The sequence below is a fragment of the Anarrhichthys ocellatus genome, unplaced genomic scaffold (assembly GCF_004355925.1).
Source record: "Anarrhichthys ocellatus isolate YVR2014 unplaced genomic scaffold, GSC_Weel_1.0 scaffold14, whole genome shotgun sequence".
Classification (NCBI taxonomy): domain Eukaryota; kingdom Metazoa; phylum Chordata; class Actinopteri; order Perciformes; family Anarhichadidae; genus Anarrhichthys; species Anarrhichthys ocellatus.
This window is the reverse complement of record NW_022280044.1, coordinates 2,659,693-2,680,174: the sequence shown is the minus strand read 5'-3', so window position 1 is coordinate 2,680,174 and position 20,482 is coordinate 2,659,693. Positions and strand designations below refer to the sequence as shown.

General features: G+C 39.9%; 1 protein-coding gene across 1 annotated transcript in view; it reads left to right on the top strand.

Annotated features, from left to right (window-relative positions):
* Window positions 1-18,996, top strand: part of calcr (calcitonin receptor) — a 49,115-nt gene extending 30,119 nt beyond the window's left edge. Inside the window, exons 8-16 of the mRNA XM_031853758.1 lie at window positions 254-366; window positions 2,314-2,405; window positions 4,802-4,928; window positions 9,545-9,698; window positions 10,495-10,555; window positions 10,734-10,800; window positions 10,980-11,198; window positions 11,688-11,729; window positions 15,468-18,996. Coding sequence (XP_031709618.1) covers window positions 254-366; window positions 2,314-2,405; window positions 4,802-4,928; window positions 9,545-9,698; window positions 10,495-10,555; window positions 10,734-10,800; window positions 10,980-11,198; window positions 11,688-11,729; window positions 15,468-15,689 — 1,097 coding nt within the window. The 3' untranslated portion in view covers window positions 15,690-18,996. The remainder of the gene's footprint in view (window positions 1-253; window positions 367-2,313; window positions 2,406-4,801; window positions 4,929-9,544; window positions 9,699-10,494; window positions 10,556-10,733; window positions 10,801-10,979; window positions 11,199-11,687; window positions 11,730-15,467) is intronic.
* Window positions 18,997-20,482: the final 1,486 nt, after the last annotated feature.

The window sequence follows — 20,482 nt, the reverse complement described above, 5'->3', positions numbered from 1 at the left end:
AAAACTGCCCCAATTATTTTGTCGACTTTGACCCGACAGGTGAGCAGCAAGATTCAAAAGTGTCGCTCTTTGAAAGGTCTGCTGATGCATGAGGAATCCATCTTTGTTGACTGTTTTACCAGAACGATAAAATATGAATTGCTTTGAGAATGAATTATTCACCAAGGCTAACATAACCTGAATGTATGGACACAGCTGTTTGAATGTGAAAACATTTGAGAATATGCATTTATTACTTGATTGTTACTTTCAGAAAAAGCTGCTAAGTACTGTGGGGAGGATGGGCAGTGGTTTCGTCACCCGGATACCAACAGGACGTGGTCCAACTACACACTCTGCAACGAAAACACTCAGGCAAAGTTGAAGGTGATATATTTAAGATAAAGTAGCCTGCTATCATAGATCTACTGCATGATGGTCACAGTGTGATGGCTCAGCATTATTTTTTCCTTTTTCTGCATGGAGTCCTCTGTTATTTGGAGCATGGGCATATGGGAGAAAATGTGGAAACTGGAAATACTGTATGTAGTCTGACGAAGTTGGCCATAAATATTCTAAGACACACCAACATTAACAGGCATTTTTTTTTCCAAAAACACATTACTCTTGTATACTGAGCTCCGCAGATCAGAGATGGAAAGTAACTTGTAAGCCCTCTGTTCCTCAGGCTTAATAGTTGTCATAAAACACAGGCCTGACAGAGGAGTCTCCCTACAAATAGCCTCGCGTTGACACCATCACATATTAACAACCTTCTTATCACCAACAGCACCAGGCTGCTGTACCAAGCCACCAACAATGTTTCCTACATAACCAGACCAGGAAACCACAGAGCTCATTCCAGTATTTGGCAATAAGGGACATCAGAGACACACTGATATGCATTTACTCACATGACTTTTAATCAGCACTCCAATTCACTTGTGTGACGACCCTCTCTGCCTGTTCGTTTGGCTGCCTTCCTTGCAGGTGTGGAGGTGGGTGTGGCAGAGGGTCGTCAGGCAGAGTGGAAGCACCTGAGGCCATTAGCAACACTGGCCCTGTGTGCCAGAGCACCCAGTATAAAAACCCCTCTGGATTCTCAGTTGGTCTCTGGCTCCTTCCTGAGACACCCATTTTGGTTTTGATTGTGGTTATGGTTTGTTTCGACACTATACAACACTGCATATACACTTTACACGCACCCACTCACTTACACTGCTGAAATGACTGACTTCACATGTCACTGTTAGTTTATGTTTGTCTTTTATATTACTTTAAACTTAATAAATAATTGATAAACTGCTTCATTGAATGCGTCTCCCTTTTTTGTCATGGCCGTTTGGCCCGGTTTGTGACACTTGTGTACAGATTAGTTACACAATTTCATCAATATTGTCTTTTAGAGAAAGTGGTTCCTAGAGGTTGGTGTGGTCATCATGATTCTATATTAATATTGTGTTATGTCATTACTTTTACATCCATCCTCATTATTTTTTTTTTAATTTGCAGTATTTTAACCAACAGCTTTGCACCTTTCAGCTGTGATGCAAGAGGTCATGAATAGATAGATGGTCAGCCGCTCACAGAAACTTGATCTTTGCTGACTCAGCCTCGCAGCTTCAGGAAATGTCGAGAACAAACAGCCTCAGCAGTAGGATCCCAAAGAGAAATAAGCCAAACTGTCCACGACTAGCTCTCAATTGAGACATGAAACCATTGGTGTAGTTTTATCCTTTGTAAGATTCTGCCTAATTTCTCTGAGTTTATCAAAACTGAGTCCTCGTGATCTCATTTTACTTTCACCAAGAGCAGATTATTAGTTGTGCATTTGGGGCTGTAGGAGCCGGGTGTGGCCTGTGTCATTTTATATGCCCTTTTTTGTCACTTCCGGTGATTGAGTCACGTGGTGCTGGGAATAGCCACAATGGGGGTTTATCAGCTGTCAGTAGAGTTAGACTAGGGGAAGGAGAGGGGGTGAGAGAGGGAGCCTTATTTTTTGTTGACCGCTATTTCATGTTATTTTTACACGTTATTCACATTAATACTGACAAATTATTGAGTTATGATTGTATGCTATCTAGAATCAACGTTTATTTGTTGCCCATAAATATACACTCGAAACTCATCCACTGGATTCCGGAAGTCATTTACGTTACAGCCAGCGCGTCCGCAAGTTTAATCTCCTCTACTTAGCCTCTCGGTGACTAAAGGAAAATTGCCGATAGTCATCTACAGGGGCCTTCGTTGGGGAGTCGGCCCAAAATGTTTATGTTTCAAAAATACAACATGTAATACCGAATGGACTTATTTTTCTTATCTTGTTTTTTACAGTCAGCGTACATCCTGTTTTACATGGCAATTGTGGGTCACGCTTTATCCACAGCCTCCCTGCTCATCTCTCTGGCCATCTTCTTCTACTTCAGGTAATGGATTCATTAGTAATTTAGCTGCAATTGCAGTTACTGGTTTGATGACGCACATTGTAATGAAAGTAATAAATATTCAGGACGGTTGTACCAAGATGAAAGCTGATACAGAGTCATAATGATAGCTTTTCAGTCAATCGTGTAGTTACTATTATCAATGGATCTGACAGGCCCACGGATGATGTTGGGCTTTCACTACAGTCTTCTCCAACCATTTCATTGCTCATGATAGGCAGTACTTTGGTCTTAATCTTATGTGCTGTCGGGGACATCCAGTCTGCCGTTGTCCCACCAGCAGAGTGAACACCAGAGGCACACAGAAGGTTTTTCAGTGTTGATCAGAGTGTTGATGTCACATTTTATAATGTAATCAAAAGAGCTGATTCACTCAGAGCTGTTCAAGGGCAAGTAACATGATCTAAAAGTCTTCAAAATTAATGAAAATAGCACACTTTGTTAAATTCACAGTAATTAGAAAAGTATTACCATCTGAGCTACTTAGCCAAATTAGTGCCAACTATCAATGTAAACATTTCTACTGCTTCACTGACTGTAATTTATATACAATTTAACTGTCGCTAATTTCATGGCAACTTGGTTTCCTTGTCCTGCACATTTATTTCATGGATATTTAGGATAGAAAACCGGAGAGCTGTGATGTCCATTGACAGTTGGCGCTTTGCTTTTGCCACAAACCTGCACCTGAGTGCATTGCTCATTAAGGTTGTTCGTCCCGATGAACTGCTTAATCGCAAAGGGACAAAGTGCGCAATTAAAGGAGATACTTCTGCTGAAATGAAACCAGAAAACAGTTCAACACAACAAAGCAGATAAAGGCAAGAAGGGTATAATATTCAGTTAATGTATGTGAAATTTGGAAGTGAGAAAGCCTGAGAATAAGTTAGCAGACTGATTGTTGAAAATGTATAGTTTAGTAAGGAAGAAACTCAATCAGAATTATTTCCAATGATGCAGTAAGGTTTATAGTTCTACAGATATCTATGAAGAAACCTGAATATGGAGCCTAGGGCGTAAATTAGTTTTATGTTCTGTAACAATATTTGGAAAAGTTTATTTGTTGGCACTGTTGTCCATGAACGCTGCAGTTGTAAAATCTGACATGGAGAAGTGTGTTGACCTCCAACGCAGCTGTTATTCAAAACCGATCTTGTTGGAGACCCTCAGTTTTATACACACTCGTAAATCTAACGGCCGTGTTTAGGGCAGGTGCATTATTGCAAAACCTCACGACCCGCTGAGAGTCCAACTCTTAACTTTTAACTCGGCTACACAGAAACTCAGCGGGACATTCACAATTCATTAAGTTCAAAGTCACGACAATTAAGATCTCAATAAAGTAACACAGTTATAGGCTTAGAAAATCTTTTGTTTTCTTTTGAACCATGACCTATTTATAGCTAAAACACTTGAAATATTAGAGGCTTACGTTGTATTATAAGATCCAGATGTGAAGCTTACACTGGTATGCGATGGTGTACAGCTGCACTACTCTGTTATTTACAACTCCACATCAACACTGTCAGGATTCCAAGATAAAAATGCTCCAGCTTGCCGTGGAAAAACAGACTAGGTTGAACAGTGCTGAAGATGTTAGGACCTGGGACAGTCCGTAAAACGCTGCCATAAGGATTCAGTCTGTGTTTTGACATCCCACTTTAGATCAAACTCTGTGTATATAAGCATTCAGCAGCTCCTGCAATTCCTTTTATGTCTGGAGCTAAAACAAGATTGTTCTCTGTCGGAGATATGCACGGCCAATGAATAAGTCAGTGAAAATGCAAAGTTGTGTATGCTGTTTTCTCCTGGCTTGAGGAATCGCAGCGGTCATGAGTCTCTGGGGTTTTTATGGCTCAACAAACATAAGATTCCCCATGAGCAATAAAATTATATTTAACTCCTTAACCTGTAGAGGACGCTCTGTGAGCTACAGTACATTTCATTGCTACGCTGACATTAGAAAACATTATTTATCCATTACCAACAATAAAGCTCCTGGATATGAATGAATTTTGATTCTAATAGATATTTTCGCTTTGATTGTCAAGCATGTCATTGTGCTATAAGGTAAAGAGATGCACCCTTGGGGTCCATTGTGAGCATTTCGAGGCCGCTCATTGATCTTCTTTTACAAACGAATTCTGAGATGATCATCAATGATTTTGATATTTTAAAGATTGCATTAAATTATTAGCCTGCCAGTAACTTTTTCTCCTGTTTATTTCATCAGTTGTAATACTTTTTTGTCTTCTTAAATGTTATGTTTGTGTGTGTCAGAAGATAATTCATTCCCAATTTTTAGAAGGTCTTCTTTTGCTTATCACATCATATCCTGGTGTGTAACAAAGTCAATCATGGCATCGCTCTTCACACAGGAGTCTGAGCTGCCAAAGGATCACCCTCCACAAGAACCTGTTCTGCTCCTATGTGCTCAATTCAGCCCTCACCATCATCAACCTCGCAGCAGTGGTCAATAACCCTGCAGTGGTTGTCAGAAACCCGGTGAGTACAGCCGCTGTCGAGTATCTACCGAAATATTACTATTAGCAAGACTAATAATCCCAGTCTGTTCGACTTGATAAAAGCTGACATGCTCACAACATCGATGCTAACATGCTTGCGTTTAGCAGGTATGTGTAGCGTGTTCACCACCTTAGTGTAGCATGTTAGCATAAAACATATAGTACAGTGGAGGCTGACTGGAATATCATTCGTTTTGCAGGTATTTGGTCATAAACCAAAGTATTGTACCTGATAATGGCACTAGAGGAGAAGTGATTGTAACAGTATTACAAATCATCCTAAAGTCTTGTGGTGGACCAATATCCCTGGAGTCAGATGTTAGCTTTGCTAAACAATGGGTTCATCCCTGTGTTCCCAGGGTATGTGTCTCTTTATATAAACTAACATTGCAGGAGATTGGTAAGGGCTATCCACTGCGGAGATATCAATGTCTTAAGTCAAGAAAACTGTCTCATCTGCAAATTTGGGCACATGAGGTTTCAATGAGTATAACACCAGTGGGCCATAAACAGTGGGGGATTTCAACATTTGAACTTGGTGAAAACATTGCTTAGATCATAAAACCTTTTGAACAGTCTCCTTAAAGAGGACTTATCATAAAAAACTCACTTTTGTAGTGCTTGTGCTCATATATTTGGGTATCTGGAGTGCCTACCAAGCCACAAACTGTGAAATAAGATACCCAGTTTTTTTTCTGTGCTGCCTAGTTCTCAAAACCACAAACATCGCCCCCCCCATCTGAGTATCTCTACCCACCGCCTGAGCTGAGAACTATACCTTTGTAAAGGTGTACCGTTATGTTCTCGCATGCCAATCAGAACGGGTGGGGGCCTTCAAGAAACAGGCGTTCAAATTGAGTGTTTCAGACAGAGGGTGAATTCAGGTATATTCAGACAGACAGTTTGAGAACTAATTAGTTTTTTCAACATTAAAGTATATAAACATATTCTAGTACAAAACTCGAAGAAAAAAAAAAGTATTAACCTGAAAATGAGCACGATATGCCTCGTTTAATATGTCATATTAAGAGGATATTGAGCTGTGGAACATTTTGACCCTGCAAACTTAGAAACGCTCAAAAAAAAAAGGCTTTTTACCAGAATACAGTGTGAGGTGGAGGATTAGTTCCACGGTCTTAAAATGAGATACAAATGCATTCACAATTTATGCTAAACCATAAAAATGCTAATGTTAAAATGCAAGGAAGAATTTCAATGAACTTTTAATAATGAATTTGCTTATGCAAGGCCAGCCGAGTTGCTCTATAGTTTAAATATTTTAAAGTTTGTACAACAGGCTTAAGTACATCCTAATTAGATTTTAATCTCACTGTGGCATATGTTGGCAGTGTTACTCAGTCAGTTTTTGCCCTCTTCAACATTCTCCTGTCAAGAGTTTTGGAGCCACACTGAATGCATTATGTGAATTCTTTGAAACCCCGAGGTCTGCTTTGGTAGAGATGATAAATCTGTCTCGTAGGAATGCCTCACTATCAGACATGAACATAAATTCACGTGTTACTTTTCAAGAACCACTTCTTTTTGGAAATAAAAATAAAGACAATCTGTTGACTCGGTGCTTGCTGCTTGTTAAAAGTTATTGGAGAGTGTTTCCAAGAAAGTATCACATCTTTCCTTTTATGTTGAACACAATAAAAAAAAGCACATTCAGGCTCCAGAAGTTCAAGTGTCAGAATATTGCCATTTATCAACTTTAAAAATCAAAAACCGTCATCCTCCCAAAATGTTAATGTGCGAAAACCAGATAAAATAAGAGAACTTTCGATGATCAAAGTGACGTACAGAAACAACTGATACGCTTTTAGAAGTTGACTTGCTGTAAATACAATCCCATTACACCCCAGTCAGCTTTCAGCCGGAGCATCTTTGGCGCGACAAAGTACTAGAAACAACCAGGAGACAGCGGAGGCTTCAGCTGGGTTTGGGTTTATTCTGCGTCCTGCTGCTGCTTCTTTTTCATGCATTCACCGAATCTGTCTGGCTCATCCTGATTGCCGTCTTTACTCACATCCCATCTCTAAATGTGTCCAAGTAGCAGCCGGGCATGACAGCCATCATCATCAATGTCAAGATATGTATAATTTTGCAATGGCTCGCTTTCGAACCTTTCTCGCCATTTATCAAAAAGGATTGTGTCGAATCTATTACTTTCCGACGTAGAACTGTCAACTTGTGCTAACTTGCTGCAGCATGTCAAAACACAATTGGTCACCGTGGCCCCGCTTCTCAAGAGGATGCAGAGAAAGAAATCATAAGCACCATTGGTTGGGATTCACGCGTGTCTGCCAAAGTGCAACTTATGAGCCTGTTTTCTGCGCTGGTGATTTAGGAAAGGTGGATTGTGGTGGAGATTTGCTCTCACAGAATTTACAAGCTCTTTTAATTCTCTCTGGTGTGGTGAGATAGAGTCTGGTTTAGCCTGCCAGCAATGTTGGGGGAGTGAATCCCCAAAGCTTATGTCAAACCAGGGAGGAGGCAGAAAACATGAGAAACATCGACATGATGTATAGCAGCTTGATTTGTAAACCAGAACAATGTCGGTAACTTTAGACAAACCTCGGTTAGCTGCAATGAAAAACAGTTGTGAAGTAGAAAAGTGCTTTTGGTAGACTGTCTGCAACGACCACCGCTGTAATGTGTGATTGAATGAATACAAACCACAATTGTCCCCTGTCTAGACAACAACCATATACATACATACATAAATACATACATACATACATACAAGTTTCTTACTTTGGTGTGCATTTCAAGAGAGGAAAAATTAAGAAATAAGATTCCAAACTGAAGCGGTTGTTGATCAGTGATTTCAAAAGTGGGAATCACTTCAACCACGAGAGGTCCATGAGCACACAATCATAAATGAGTACCAACACTATTAGGGTGATGGGTCCAGCAGTATGCAAAATTAGCAGTGGATAGACAGACAGAAGCACACGCATGCACACAACCAAAGACATAATCTCCTCGCTACGTCTGGCGGAGATAATTAGTAAAAAGTGGTTGACCTAAGTCTGCGTGCAGATACGAGTCCATGTCTGCTATAGTGCAGATTCCTCAAGTGGAAAGGGAATCAAGGGAGAAACATATGGCTAAAGGTTTAGAAGTGAATCATTGTTGTGTGTTTTGGGCTAAGAACACCCCTGAGAGCAACAGTTTATAGCAATGCCAACATCTTTGAATTATACTACTGTGGCCGCACACATGCTCTTTATACACAGGACTACAAATCAGAAATCCTGATGTGAATATATATATATATATATATTTTAAATGTATTGGTACAAATAAAATAAATTGGTACAAATACAGAATGACTGAGTATAGATTAATACCAAGGGGGCTAATATTGATCCTTGTGGGACAACTTTGTCAACTGATTTGAAACCATCTGCATCAATCAGCTGTAAGCAGAATCAGCAAAACATGAAAAGAAACTTATTTAACAAAATGTTATGATCCATGGCATCAAAAGGGACCGTTTTAAAAATACTCTACAGTATGATTTTGTGCTTTTTGAATAATTACCATAGACTCAAGAGAAACATTGGTGTAGCAATTTACTTATACATTACACATAACTGTCTAGATGAATGTTTGATTTGGTTTTACTACTTTCAGAAAGGTTGTTTCTAAGAGAAAAGTTGGGACTTTTTGAATAGACATCAGTACAGACAAGTTCATTGGAGCCCGTGTGTAGCAGTCATTAGCAGACTGACAGCTTACGGCGCATACACAAACATTTTTGCAATTATAACATTAGTAGACTGTGGAAAGATAACACTGACATCATAACATGGCATCCAAGTCATGTCTGCCAAACAATTATAATAAGGATTTACTCAAAAGAACAGAACACATAATGAGATATGTTGTCATGTTGTCACAGTTTGCTGCAGGCATAATTGGAAAATTGCATAGTAGGGTACTAATATGCACTTGCAGAGCATGGCGTTTTCTCACTTCCTTGTGCAAAGTGAGACAAACACAAAAAAGAGCACTCCAAGTACAAAGTAAAATCATCAATTCCATCTCAAATCATCTCCAGAGTGGGTGAATGAAGATCTCTGTCTGCAGAGGGTAATACTGGCTAACGGGTTTGTGCCATGAGTGCAGAAACATCCTGTGTGTTGCAATACCCAGACTACCACACTATTTAGTTCGCTAGAAAAAGATTACGTAGGTCCCAATAATACAAAGAGTGTCAAACGCAGTATGCCAAAAATACAAGTATGTCCTACTGCATTCGGCCTCATCTTACTTTTCTGGCTATTCTGACCCACAATCCTCTGCGCAGCAGATATATGAGCAAGAGTGTCGAAGTTCAAGGTGCAATGTTCTGATGAAGTACTATGTACCACTTGAATGCATACTGCATGCAACAGTACGTACTTTGTAAGGGCAGCTGCAGTATGTAGTTAAAATGTACTTCTTTTGTTTAACGCAGTGGTCCTCTTAGATATTTTGTGTGTCCTGCTGAGATGTCAGCAGTGTTTAAATTGAACCAACTTAATAGGTATTATTTTATATAGACAAAACAAATAACAAACATCCTTGTTTTGGCTCTCTCTGCAGGTTGGCTGTAAGGTGTTGCACTTCTTCCACATGTACATGCTGGGCTGCAATTATTTCTGGATGCTGTGTGAAGGCATCTACCTGCACACGCTCATCGTGGTGGCCGTGTTTGCAGAGGAGCAGCATCTGCACTGGTACTACCTCCTGGGCTGGGGTGAGTCCGTCTGCATTTGATTTTTTTCTATTTGGTTTATTGTATTATATTGTGTGTCTTTAAAAATAACATTTATGCCTTCACTGGACTCAGTCACAGCTTCAAGACTTACTGAAAACAACAAGACAGAACACATTCTAAAAGCCAGAGTTTACTCACACCCGATCCTCGTACAGTATTTCAACCTGGACATGCTGGCAGCTGAATTGGCCCTCCTGTCGCTTAGTGCTGTCCTGTTTTTCACCTTGTTCAAAGCAGGGATAATGGGTGCAGTCTGTCAAACAAGGAGGCGATGGAGCTAAATGGATGTTCAATAAAATTGGGAGGAAAACCTTGAGGCCTGTGTTTACAGTGTGTATGTGTGTGTGTTTGGAGCCAATTTAGGTCCATCTGTGGCCGATATGCTGCAGTGCCTCAATGGTGTCTGACAATGGACCACATGGATTCATGTGTTTGTATCCAGATGAAAAGTAAAAAACTAGTCTGAGCCCAAACTGTGGGGTTTTATAGACATAACGTCAAATTTAATTGGACTGTTACAGAAAATGTACCATGTGGTGTTGTTTTTTGAGGTTGGAGCTATACGATTGCAAAAAGAAAGTCGATCCGCTGTGGATCAGCCTTTCCCAGAATTCATACAGTATTTGTGAAGAGATAATGCATCTGATGAGGAAGTCTAAGACCAAAAAAACAACTGACCAAGCTAACCACACTTTTTACTGTTGCGTAAATGACAAATGAATTTCCCTAAATTCACTCAAGACCTCACATGGCCACCATCTTTTCCCCATCCAAGGCTTTCCTCTAGTGCCTGCATCCATCCATGCTGTGGCAAGGAAAAAGTATTTTGATGACAAGTGAGTAATGTTCCAGAAACTTCTGCAAATAAACAGTAGATGTTTACATACGCGCTCGTCTGTGTGTGGCAGAGAGCGAGAGCGTGCAGATCCCTACACGTGCATGTTTTTGTATGTGTGCGTGCATGTGTATTTTGGGCCGCAGACAGCACTGACTGATACGTTTTTCCTTCTGTAGCTGTTGGATGAGTGTGGAAACCCATCTGCTTTACGCCGTCCATGGTCCCATAATGGCAGCGCTTATTGTAAGTCTGCTTATCCACTGTTCCAGAGAAATCCTTTGATTTCAGAGTGAAAAAGAATATTGTTGGTCCGTTATTTTGGTAGTAGTTTTAATTCTTAAAAGATAAAATATTAGAAAGAATGGCCATATGTTTGTAGTTATTTTTTCTTATATATATAATTTTTTTTTTACTTTCTGCAGGTGAACCTCTTCTTCTTACTAAATATTATTAGAGTGTTGGTGACCAAGTTGAGAGACACACACCGGGCAGAGTCCAACATGTACATGAAGGCAGTGAGAGCCACCTTGATCCTGGTGCCCCTGCTGGGAATACAGTTCGTCATTATTCCCTGGAGGCCAGAGAACCGCCTCGCTGGCGAGGTCTTCGAGTACATCATGCACATACTCATGCACTACCAGGTAGGTACTGAGCTGACAGCAAGGCGCTGCATTCATCAGAGTACCAGGTAGAAGCTGAGTTCAAACGAGGAAAGAAATGCTGCTTCACTGCCCTTGTGGGTTGAGGTGTTTTGCACATCTGGTAACAACAGATCAGGAAACCTGTCAGGCTTGAGATTTAGACGTTAGACACTTGAATGTTTTCACTCATAAAAGCCTTTTTTTATGCCTCGTTGTTTGATTTGAGTCACTGCTGAATTACATTATAAAGAACCAGTTAGATGCTCCATTTACTTTTTTTAACTACCAGTTAGGCACCTAATTAAACAACAGGAATCAGTTCATTCACTTACCAGTTAGGGATTGCTCCACAAGATACTCTCCATACTTTAATTTTCCTTTTAAAAAAAATCGCTACGATTGTGAAGTTGCTGACTTAACTTACTGCTATTAAATTCCATTGCTTTTGAAAAAAAAATGTTGATTTTGTCTACTTGTTTTGCTTTTAAGGGATTACTGGTGGCAACAATATTCTGCTTTTTCAACGGAGAGGTAAGCACTGTATTTATGTGTATTAGCAGTTTGGCTAACCTACAGTGGGGGGGGGGCTGCAACACAATGTTGTGTGACGTTAAAGGAAGAGTTCGACATTTAGGTACTTGTGCGCTTTTTTACTTTTTTTTGTCAAGAGTTAGATGAGAGGATCTAAACCACTCTTTCATCTGTAAGCTTTAGCCAGGTGACAGTTAGCTTAGCTTAGCATAAGACTAGAAGCAGGAGCAAACAGCTAACCTGGCTCTGTCCAAAAGTTGAAAGCACCAGCACTTCTGAAGCTCAATAATTAACACGTTATATCTTGTTTCTTTAAATAGTGAGCTAGAGCTGGTAGGAGTACTTTGTTAACTGTGGGAAGAGTCAGGCTTGCTGTTTACCCCTGTTTCCTCCAGTCTTCATGTTAAACTAAGCTAACCATCTCCTGGCTGCAGCTTTATATTTAGCGGACAGACATGAGTGGTACCAATCGTCTCATGTAAGTCTCAGCAATAAAGCGAATAAATGTATAAGGCTCAAAATGTTAAACTATTCCTTTAAGAATATTGTATTCTGGAAAAGTTCAATTCTTGGTGCCATGTATGACGAAATAGCGCCGAAGCTCTGATTGAGCAATTGCCCTTTTATGAAGGTCAACCTGCACATGTTACTCTGGAATCTGTTCAGCCATGGAGCAATAAAACCGTTCATTGCTTATGTCAATAAGTTTGAGACATCAGACTCCATCAGGCAAAGCATTTTTACATTTTGTTTTTTCCAGGTCAGATCTCTGGCATCTTACATCTGTGCCTGATGGCGTATCAAGAAGTGACCCAAACACTGACTCAAAGTTGGGTTTTGACATTGAGTACTCAAGTAAAACAATTGTAACTTCACAAAGATGTTACATCTGCCATAAGTCCAATTGTAACAGGTTATAAAGCATTGTCCTACTCGTCTCTTCTGATCTAGTGCTGCGGCAGTAAAAGCTGAAGGGTCATGTCAGGTGAAGAGTAAGACAGTTTATAAATGGCTGTGTGGTTTCCAAGCCCAGCTGGAAATTGACTCTCCTTTCAAGTCCTCCTGTCAGCCTTTTTAAGTCTGTCAGCAGCTGTCTGACTGCGAGCATCCTTAACTTGGATCAAACACAAACGAATGAGTTAGATTTCCATTAAAGCCCAGACCTAAGTTTAATGTTGTTGTGAAGACCTTGCAGCTCCATAGACTAATTGTGTGACAGATGCTTTCAAACCCAACGGTCTTGGCAAAGTAACGCACCAACAATACGTGCTGTAAGGGGACATTTGGCATTTTGAGCAGGTCCCCATGGTGGTGTGAGTTTCTACAGACAAACTTTTACTGTGTTTAAAAGCAATATGCGTTAAAATAACAAGTGAAATACTCCGTCAGCCAAAGAGACAATGAGGTTGTTTAGATGGACAGAGACGGGGCAGAGATGCCTAAACTGACTGCCTGGAACAGAGGAACGAGCAGTGGAGTTCAGCCTGGAAAATAGGTCAGCTATTAGAACTTACATGAGCGGAGAATGCCTCCGCTTATTCGTAAACAATGCAAACAATGTAGGGCGTATACACAACGTGTAGAGCATGTGTTTAAAGGACGAGTCCACTTTCAGAGTGATGTGGGGTCAACTAACACAAACTATCACAAGGGAATGAGAGGGTTTGCTTACTTCACCCGCATAATGACCAATTTAGCTCCCTTGATCAGAACACGGGTTTCTGGGGCAGGTTTCAATTATGTTCTTTGATGTAAAGGCCAAACTGCACAGACCTGCCTTGTTTCCCCAATGGGCCCATTGTGATGTCGGGTCAGTGAGACAAACAGCTTGCATGCTGTTTTTGTGACATCAAGCAAGACGTTCTACATGCGAGCTGTAAGCCCATACTGCTCTTTTGTCTCATTATAACAATTACTGTCATAATTCCCATCATTAGATCATTAATATACCCGCAGTAACTACAGTAGTATTTGGGTGTTACAGAATCAAATAATGAATGTTGCATTGCTGGAGGATTGGAGCTGTGGTTTCTCTTCTTAGGATTTTCAAGTTCACACACAGTAAACACAATTGATTAGTTCAACAGAGAGTCAACAACATTCTTGGTAATCAATCATTGATCAAGGAAGAATGTCAAACATTCACTGGTTCCAGCTTCTCAAATGTGCTCCATTTCACTTCCCTGACAAAACAAATAACACATTATTCCTAAAGCCCCACATCCATCTCACAACAATACTAGCTTCTGGGCCGGATTGGACACCCCAACACACACACACACACACACACAAACATTACCCAAACCCATAATGTCCAGGAATCAACCAGTATTTCTACGCTACAATAGGTTTTCTGTATGTCAATTTACGATAATTCATAAAATTTGTCTTTATGAAAGCATACTATTAACATTTTTGACGCTGGGCCCCTCTGTAAAACAGGAAAAGAGTATTTGGTAAAAATGCAGAAATCACCTTACGGCATTTACAATTTCAGTTTTGAAGTGTGCTTAAGTGGTGCATTGTACCAAAGGAAGTAATTGCAACACAGCTGCAGGTCAAGAACATGTCACCACTACAAAGATGCTGGTTATTGCTAGTTTCTGTCTGAAAAACATGAAAGGATTCTGTTCAGAGACGGAGTCAATGTATCATCAACTAGAAAAGAAAGACAAGCGTAATAAATTAGAATATTGTAATTTTGCCATTTCTGTATTTATTGAATGTTCAGCAGGTGCTCATGAGCAGCTGGAGTTCCCTCGGGCATTTAGGCTTCTGGAGGGTGGAAAGTGTGTTGTCATTCTGAAGTTTACTAAACTTCTGAAAGGGTAACCATCTTACAGGAGAATTAAAGGTGCTCTATTTAACATTCAGTGCATTAACAAAGCAGCAAACAACAATTAGCTGTGTAAAGATGTAGTGGAGTAATGTCTACCTGAGCAGAGAATGAAGTCACTCTACCTCTGCGTGTGTTGCTTCTCCTTGGTTTGTTGACATTGCCGGACCGGCCTTTAGTGCATGTTAGTGCATGTGAGCGTGCCCCACTGGTTAGCTCACGGCCGCTGCTCTGCACGGCTCTCATAAGGCGGTTACAGCTGATGACGTCATCCTGTCAGAAAGCATCGTCATGAAAGTTTAGCGTCCACCCTTCAGTTCCTCCGAAGGTAAACACTGTTAGCTCTGTCGTCGTTTGCATTGTTAGCACAGATGTACTGTGGGGGAGAATTTATATGTATGATTAAATAATTAATATAAAGCTGAATATACATTGCATTGACTACCTTTTAAAACACGATGATCTGGCCATGTGCACAGCTTGGCCACATTCCAAGAAATGTGACTTTGGTGTTTGCGTTTGCTAACTGGCGTCTGTTAACGTGACGGAGTGATGTACACATGCTGCAGCAATTATGCTTGCATCAGTTAGGATCACCGTCGGTTGGATTAATATTTTCACAAGATGGTGTTTACATGGGCTCAGCCTTACGCACATGTCATAACCGCGATTTGATTTGCATGTAAATCCGTCTGGTGGAATCATTTTCTGGTCAAAGCAGATCAGGAAAGCAAAACAAGGCAGTTTGGAGAAATGTTTGTGATGTGTACACAACACATAGCTCAAGGTGACAGCACTGAGATGTGGTCTTATGGAGTATGCAAAGACAAAAGGTTTATGTGAGAGATGATGGATGATGACTTTCATCATCTCTTTTACCTGTGTGCTTGTGTGTCGCTCAGGTGCAAGCAGCTCTAAAGAGACAGTGGATGCAGTACAAAACCCAGTGGGGTCAGAGACGAAAGGACCACTGCTCAATGCGCTCCACGTCCTACACGGCCACCTCCATCACTGAGGTACCCGCCTTCATGTACCACCATGACTGTAACAGCGAACACTTGAACGGCCGCCACACTGAGGACTCTGAACTGGTGGCCCTAAAGTCAGGAGAGACATACGCTTGAGCCCCTGAGCCACAACGGAGGATAAAGAGTGTGGCGGCGGGAACAGCTGACGACGAGCAACTGAGCAACGGAGATGTACAGTAAGAAAGGAAAATCCAGTTTGCCCGCCATATCTCAGTGATTAAATCTCAGAGACTGACACGGGTTCGCTCACCCGAGGACGATGATACAGGTCCTGATTCATCGGGATGGAGACGGATTAGCTTCAAGGCTGACATTTCATTTTACTTTACTCTGATGTTGTGTTTGTTTTTCCGAGAACTTTGATGTCAAGAACTTGTGGCATGAGACAAGAGCTGCTTCTGACACGTGTCACTACCTAAAGCTGCTAAAACTATTGTGAGCACACTCTCAGTGCGACGGAGGCTGGTGCTGGTGTGGAGACAGAAATAACTGTGATGAAGGCGGCGGTGAGGATGGTATTTGTTCTGATTTACATGCGGTACAGGTGAATAGTGTTTTCGATGGTGTCATGACGATGATTTTTAAGGTGAAGTAGAAGAAACAATCCTTCCTAACCTCACCTATACCAAAAGGTACTGTATGTTGGTGACAGCTATGAGGGGGCGTACCATGTCCAGCTGAGCACAGATGAGGTACCCTGAAGCTAAAGACACACACATAATCTAATATAATAATCTAATAACTAATTTCACAAACCTGATCGTATGTGCAAGGAAAGAGGTCAAATTTAAAAAACAACTCTGCTTGAAGCTCTGGAATTGTGTACATAATGTATGTTTCATTTGAAAAAAAAGTGTTTAAATGTTTTTAAAGGATTTTATTTTTGTTTATATTAATATTTTAGTCTTGCCAATTACTAAGTATGTGCTAAGTGTGTGTCCTGTGATGCTGCACTACCAACTGCTTTGTTGTTTTTGCAGCTGCTGTATTTGTGCCGATTATCACAGGGCTAAGAAGCAAAAAGAAGCTAAATGCACATAAAAAAAATATATGAATAAAAAACTTTATTTTCAGGTTGAACAGCCACAAGAGTTGTTTCACTGCATATGACTTAAGTATGCTAACAGTTGTGCTAATGGTTCTGACAAAGGGGCAGTTCCTCTGCAGTGCGGAAGCTGCACAGATTTCACTCACGATCATCCTTTGTCACGCTCACGAGGCCTTTAATCTATCCCCCTCTTTCTTTTCTTTTTTTTATTCTGTCGTCGGTGCATATTTACTCATGAATATGGTAGCATTGTTATTAATAAGCATCCGGAGCAAAGTGAAAGGCTAGCTAAAGATGAAATGATGAAAAGGTCACATTCATACTGTAAACACAGAGTCAACACATTCATATCTTCAAGGCATGTTCACATCTTGCTCATAATTTAGCATGGACAGCAAACATGAATAATCTACTCTTTGTCCTAAATACGTTCATATGACTCTATTGTCATTTTATTGTTGCTTTGTCATAACTGTGCCATAGGATTGTAGAGGATGAAAGTTAAGAGCTAAGTCCACAACGAGTTTGCTTTGTATCAGTATAGCCACCATTTCTAAAACTGAATTCAGTGACTTGCATATATCTATAAAAGTTCCTTAGAAGCCCAAGGAGCTTCTAAACTGCACATTTAATAGCAGTCTAATAGCCAGGTAGAAACATGTATTATCCTTAAGCATACAGCCAATAAAGCCTCTAGCTGATTAGTTTGTTGCCACTCACTTTTTACGTACTGAAAGACACGGAGAAGGTGCATCTTTGAGGGTACAGCTAGGATATTCTATTTTTCTGTTATTTTGTTAAATACAGTTTACTTGTTTTTTAAAAGCAAAGTAATTTTCTATAAGAGCAGTGCATTATAGTTTTTGCAAAAGTTACAAAAACAAGAGTAGGGAGTGTGTTTGTCGGGGAATACTTTTTCATTAATACACATTTGGTTCACTGGTGAGTATTTACAGCAGCGGGACGATGTATAAGACAGAACCCTGGGTCGACTAACGACGAAGAAATCACAAGAATGCTTGAGTTGCAAAAATAGGTTGAGATGCTTTTATTTACAAAAAAATTGTGAAGAATGAGAAATTGGACGTTCACAGCAAAAACAGAAAGACCAAAATGATATGCAGTTCACAATAGACGTTTGACAGTAGACAGATAATACAATACGTCATTGTTGGTTTAGTCGCTTCATGGGATTTGCTGACAAAAACAAAGATACAGATAGAAATATCACCAGACTTTTTGGAATCATTTTAAACCTAATCTGAGATGACATGTTTTGTTCTGATCACAGACTCACTACATTCTCTGTCTGCATGGGTGCTACTGTGTTATTATCTGTTGAATGTCTGGTCATAATGTACGTGATTATTTCTATTCATTATTGTCAACTGGGAAAAACAGGATTTGTGTGGGACATTGGAGGGTTAATATGAAGTATCGTTTGAAATGTGTTTTTTTCCATGGACCTAAAGTGTCAAGCTTATACAATTTGCACATTTAGTCAGAATGAGGCTCTGAAGTTGATCTTTACAGTATTTCAGTAAGTTCACATTGTAATAATTGGCTTATTAATCACATTAATATATAATTAACTATAATTAAAGATATATTGTCAAAGCGGAAAGCACAATGTATCTAGATAAATAGCGGCATCCAAAAAAATCACCAGTGGAGGTGAACACTCATTGCGAGCCAATAACATTGAATTGGACTAATTCGATTAGATCAAATCAAATCATATCCAGTTATAAAAGTCAAGAATGCAGCTCTTTACAAGATGTGAAGTTTAATTTACCAACAGGAAATACATTAGCCTCCCAAGCTAATTTTTTTGTAGCTACATTCCCCCTAATCTCCTCCTGAATGAAACAGTCAGGGATTATAATATTATAATTATATGATCATATTATAATATTGCAATATTATATTTCAAATACTTTTTTTTTTTTTGCGAGCCAGGTATAAAGAAAGAAACAGAGACAATCAATATGAGAGACTGACATCATCGTATGATGGAAGAGTTTGTTTTCCCTTTCCCTAATTTTAAAGTATCTTATTTATTTAGTTTGAATTTCATCTTCATCACGGTGATTTGTCACACTGTAAGATATACTGTACTATTAATCTTTTGGGGTTTAGGGAAGACTGATTCTGTATATTTTGTATGTTCAGGCCATGTAAATACGAGCAGACACTGTGTTTACGATAGATTTTTGCACTGTGAAATACTCTGACAGCTATTTTTGTTATGTTCTTGTCATTTATTTTGGCTTGTGTTGATCTCCTTCTCCCTCTCAGCTCGGGCCTGCATCATCTCAAAGCTGATAAAAACAATTTGCATTTTGTAAAACCAAATTGATTAGTGTGTTTTTTTAAAAAGAATATTTAGCAGAAGAATACAGACATAAAAGACTCTTTGGTGTCACTCTTTATTTTCTGAGCACAGAGCGATCAGAGACACAAGCGACATGTGTTTGCAGAATAAAAAAACATGAAAGAATTTAGATGAAAATGGACAATTTGCACCACTTCTTTGATGATAAAAGTACTTTTCGATCTGTTGTTTTAAAATGATCTAATAAGATCATGGACTAAAGCAAGAAGAAGAAAAGAAAAAAAAAAGTTATTTTTTACAACCACCGCGACACAAACTTGGTTTTCAAGCATTTCTGCAGCAGCATTTTCCTCGCCAAGACTATTCTTGTCAATGTTTCAGGGTTGAGAGATTTTGTATAATGAGTGTGCAGGGAACTTACTCCATTTGGGTGTCTTTGTTATCCCTCGGTCTTGACAATGTCATACCGCCCCTTTTAATTCTAGAGGTTCAGCTCAATTCACATACCAGCACCAGATGTGTGGAACAAGAGAGAATCGACCGACACAGTTCGTCTCAAAGATGGATGGCCGCTTTTATCCTGATAAATGAAGGTTGTTATCACACCAACAAGGCAGAGTTCTCCTCTTTATGTCAAGATTTTTTTAGCTTTTCTATAGGCAGCTATAATATGCAATTTCAGGCTCTGCTGAATGCTAGTGGTACAGCCAAGTGAAGGAGACGTACTGCCCTCCTGCATATTCACAGCCCTTCTGAGCCCATGATATTATAATAAAATGATGAAAAAGTTAGATGTGTACTTCTTAGGGTTAGGGTTAGATATTGTCCCCTGACAACTGCATAACGCCAAATCCATCAAAAGCAATCTTTAAATGAAAATATTCAATGCAAAGTCTGAAATTGGATGCAAACTGTATTGCGTACGAAGGCAGAGATTGAGGAATTATGCAAAAACAAAGATACAATGAGGGTGAAATCTCCATATTTGCCATAAATCCTCCTGTTATGGGCTTCTCCTCAGCAGATTCAATGGAACAGCAGAGCAGAAAGTTAGAGGAAGGAGCCGTAAATTGCATTGAACAGCCTCCATCTTGAGAGCATGTTTTCCTGGGAAACTTCAGGAAAATGTCATGGCTTTTTCAGGCATTTGGGAAAGTTCCCTGACAGCGACAATCTCGCAGGACACCAGACGAATCCAAGAATGTGTCATGTGTGCTCAGGAATCGGCTGTGAAAGTGAACGCGTGCTTGGTTTTACTCACTGGAGTTAAAACAGGAGATGACAGTAGTCCAAATATACATCTATGTTTAAACACTCCTAAGGGGAGTGTATTTCAGCTGTCGCAGACAGAAATCCGTTACAACTCAGCCTCACTCACTGCAGAAGGCACAAGGACAATGGAGAAAGGACACATTTTGGTTACGCACAAAGCCTAAAGTAAGTTGTCCAGGTGTGTTTTTTTTTTTTTTTTAAATAAGCCCGTAGTGGGTTTCTATACCTCACCTG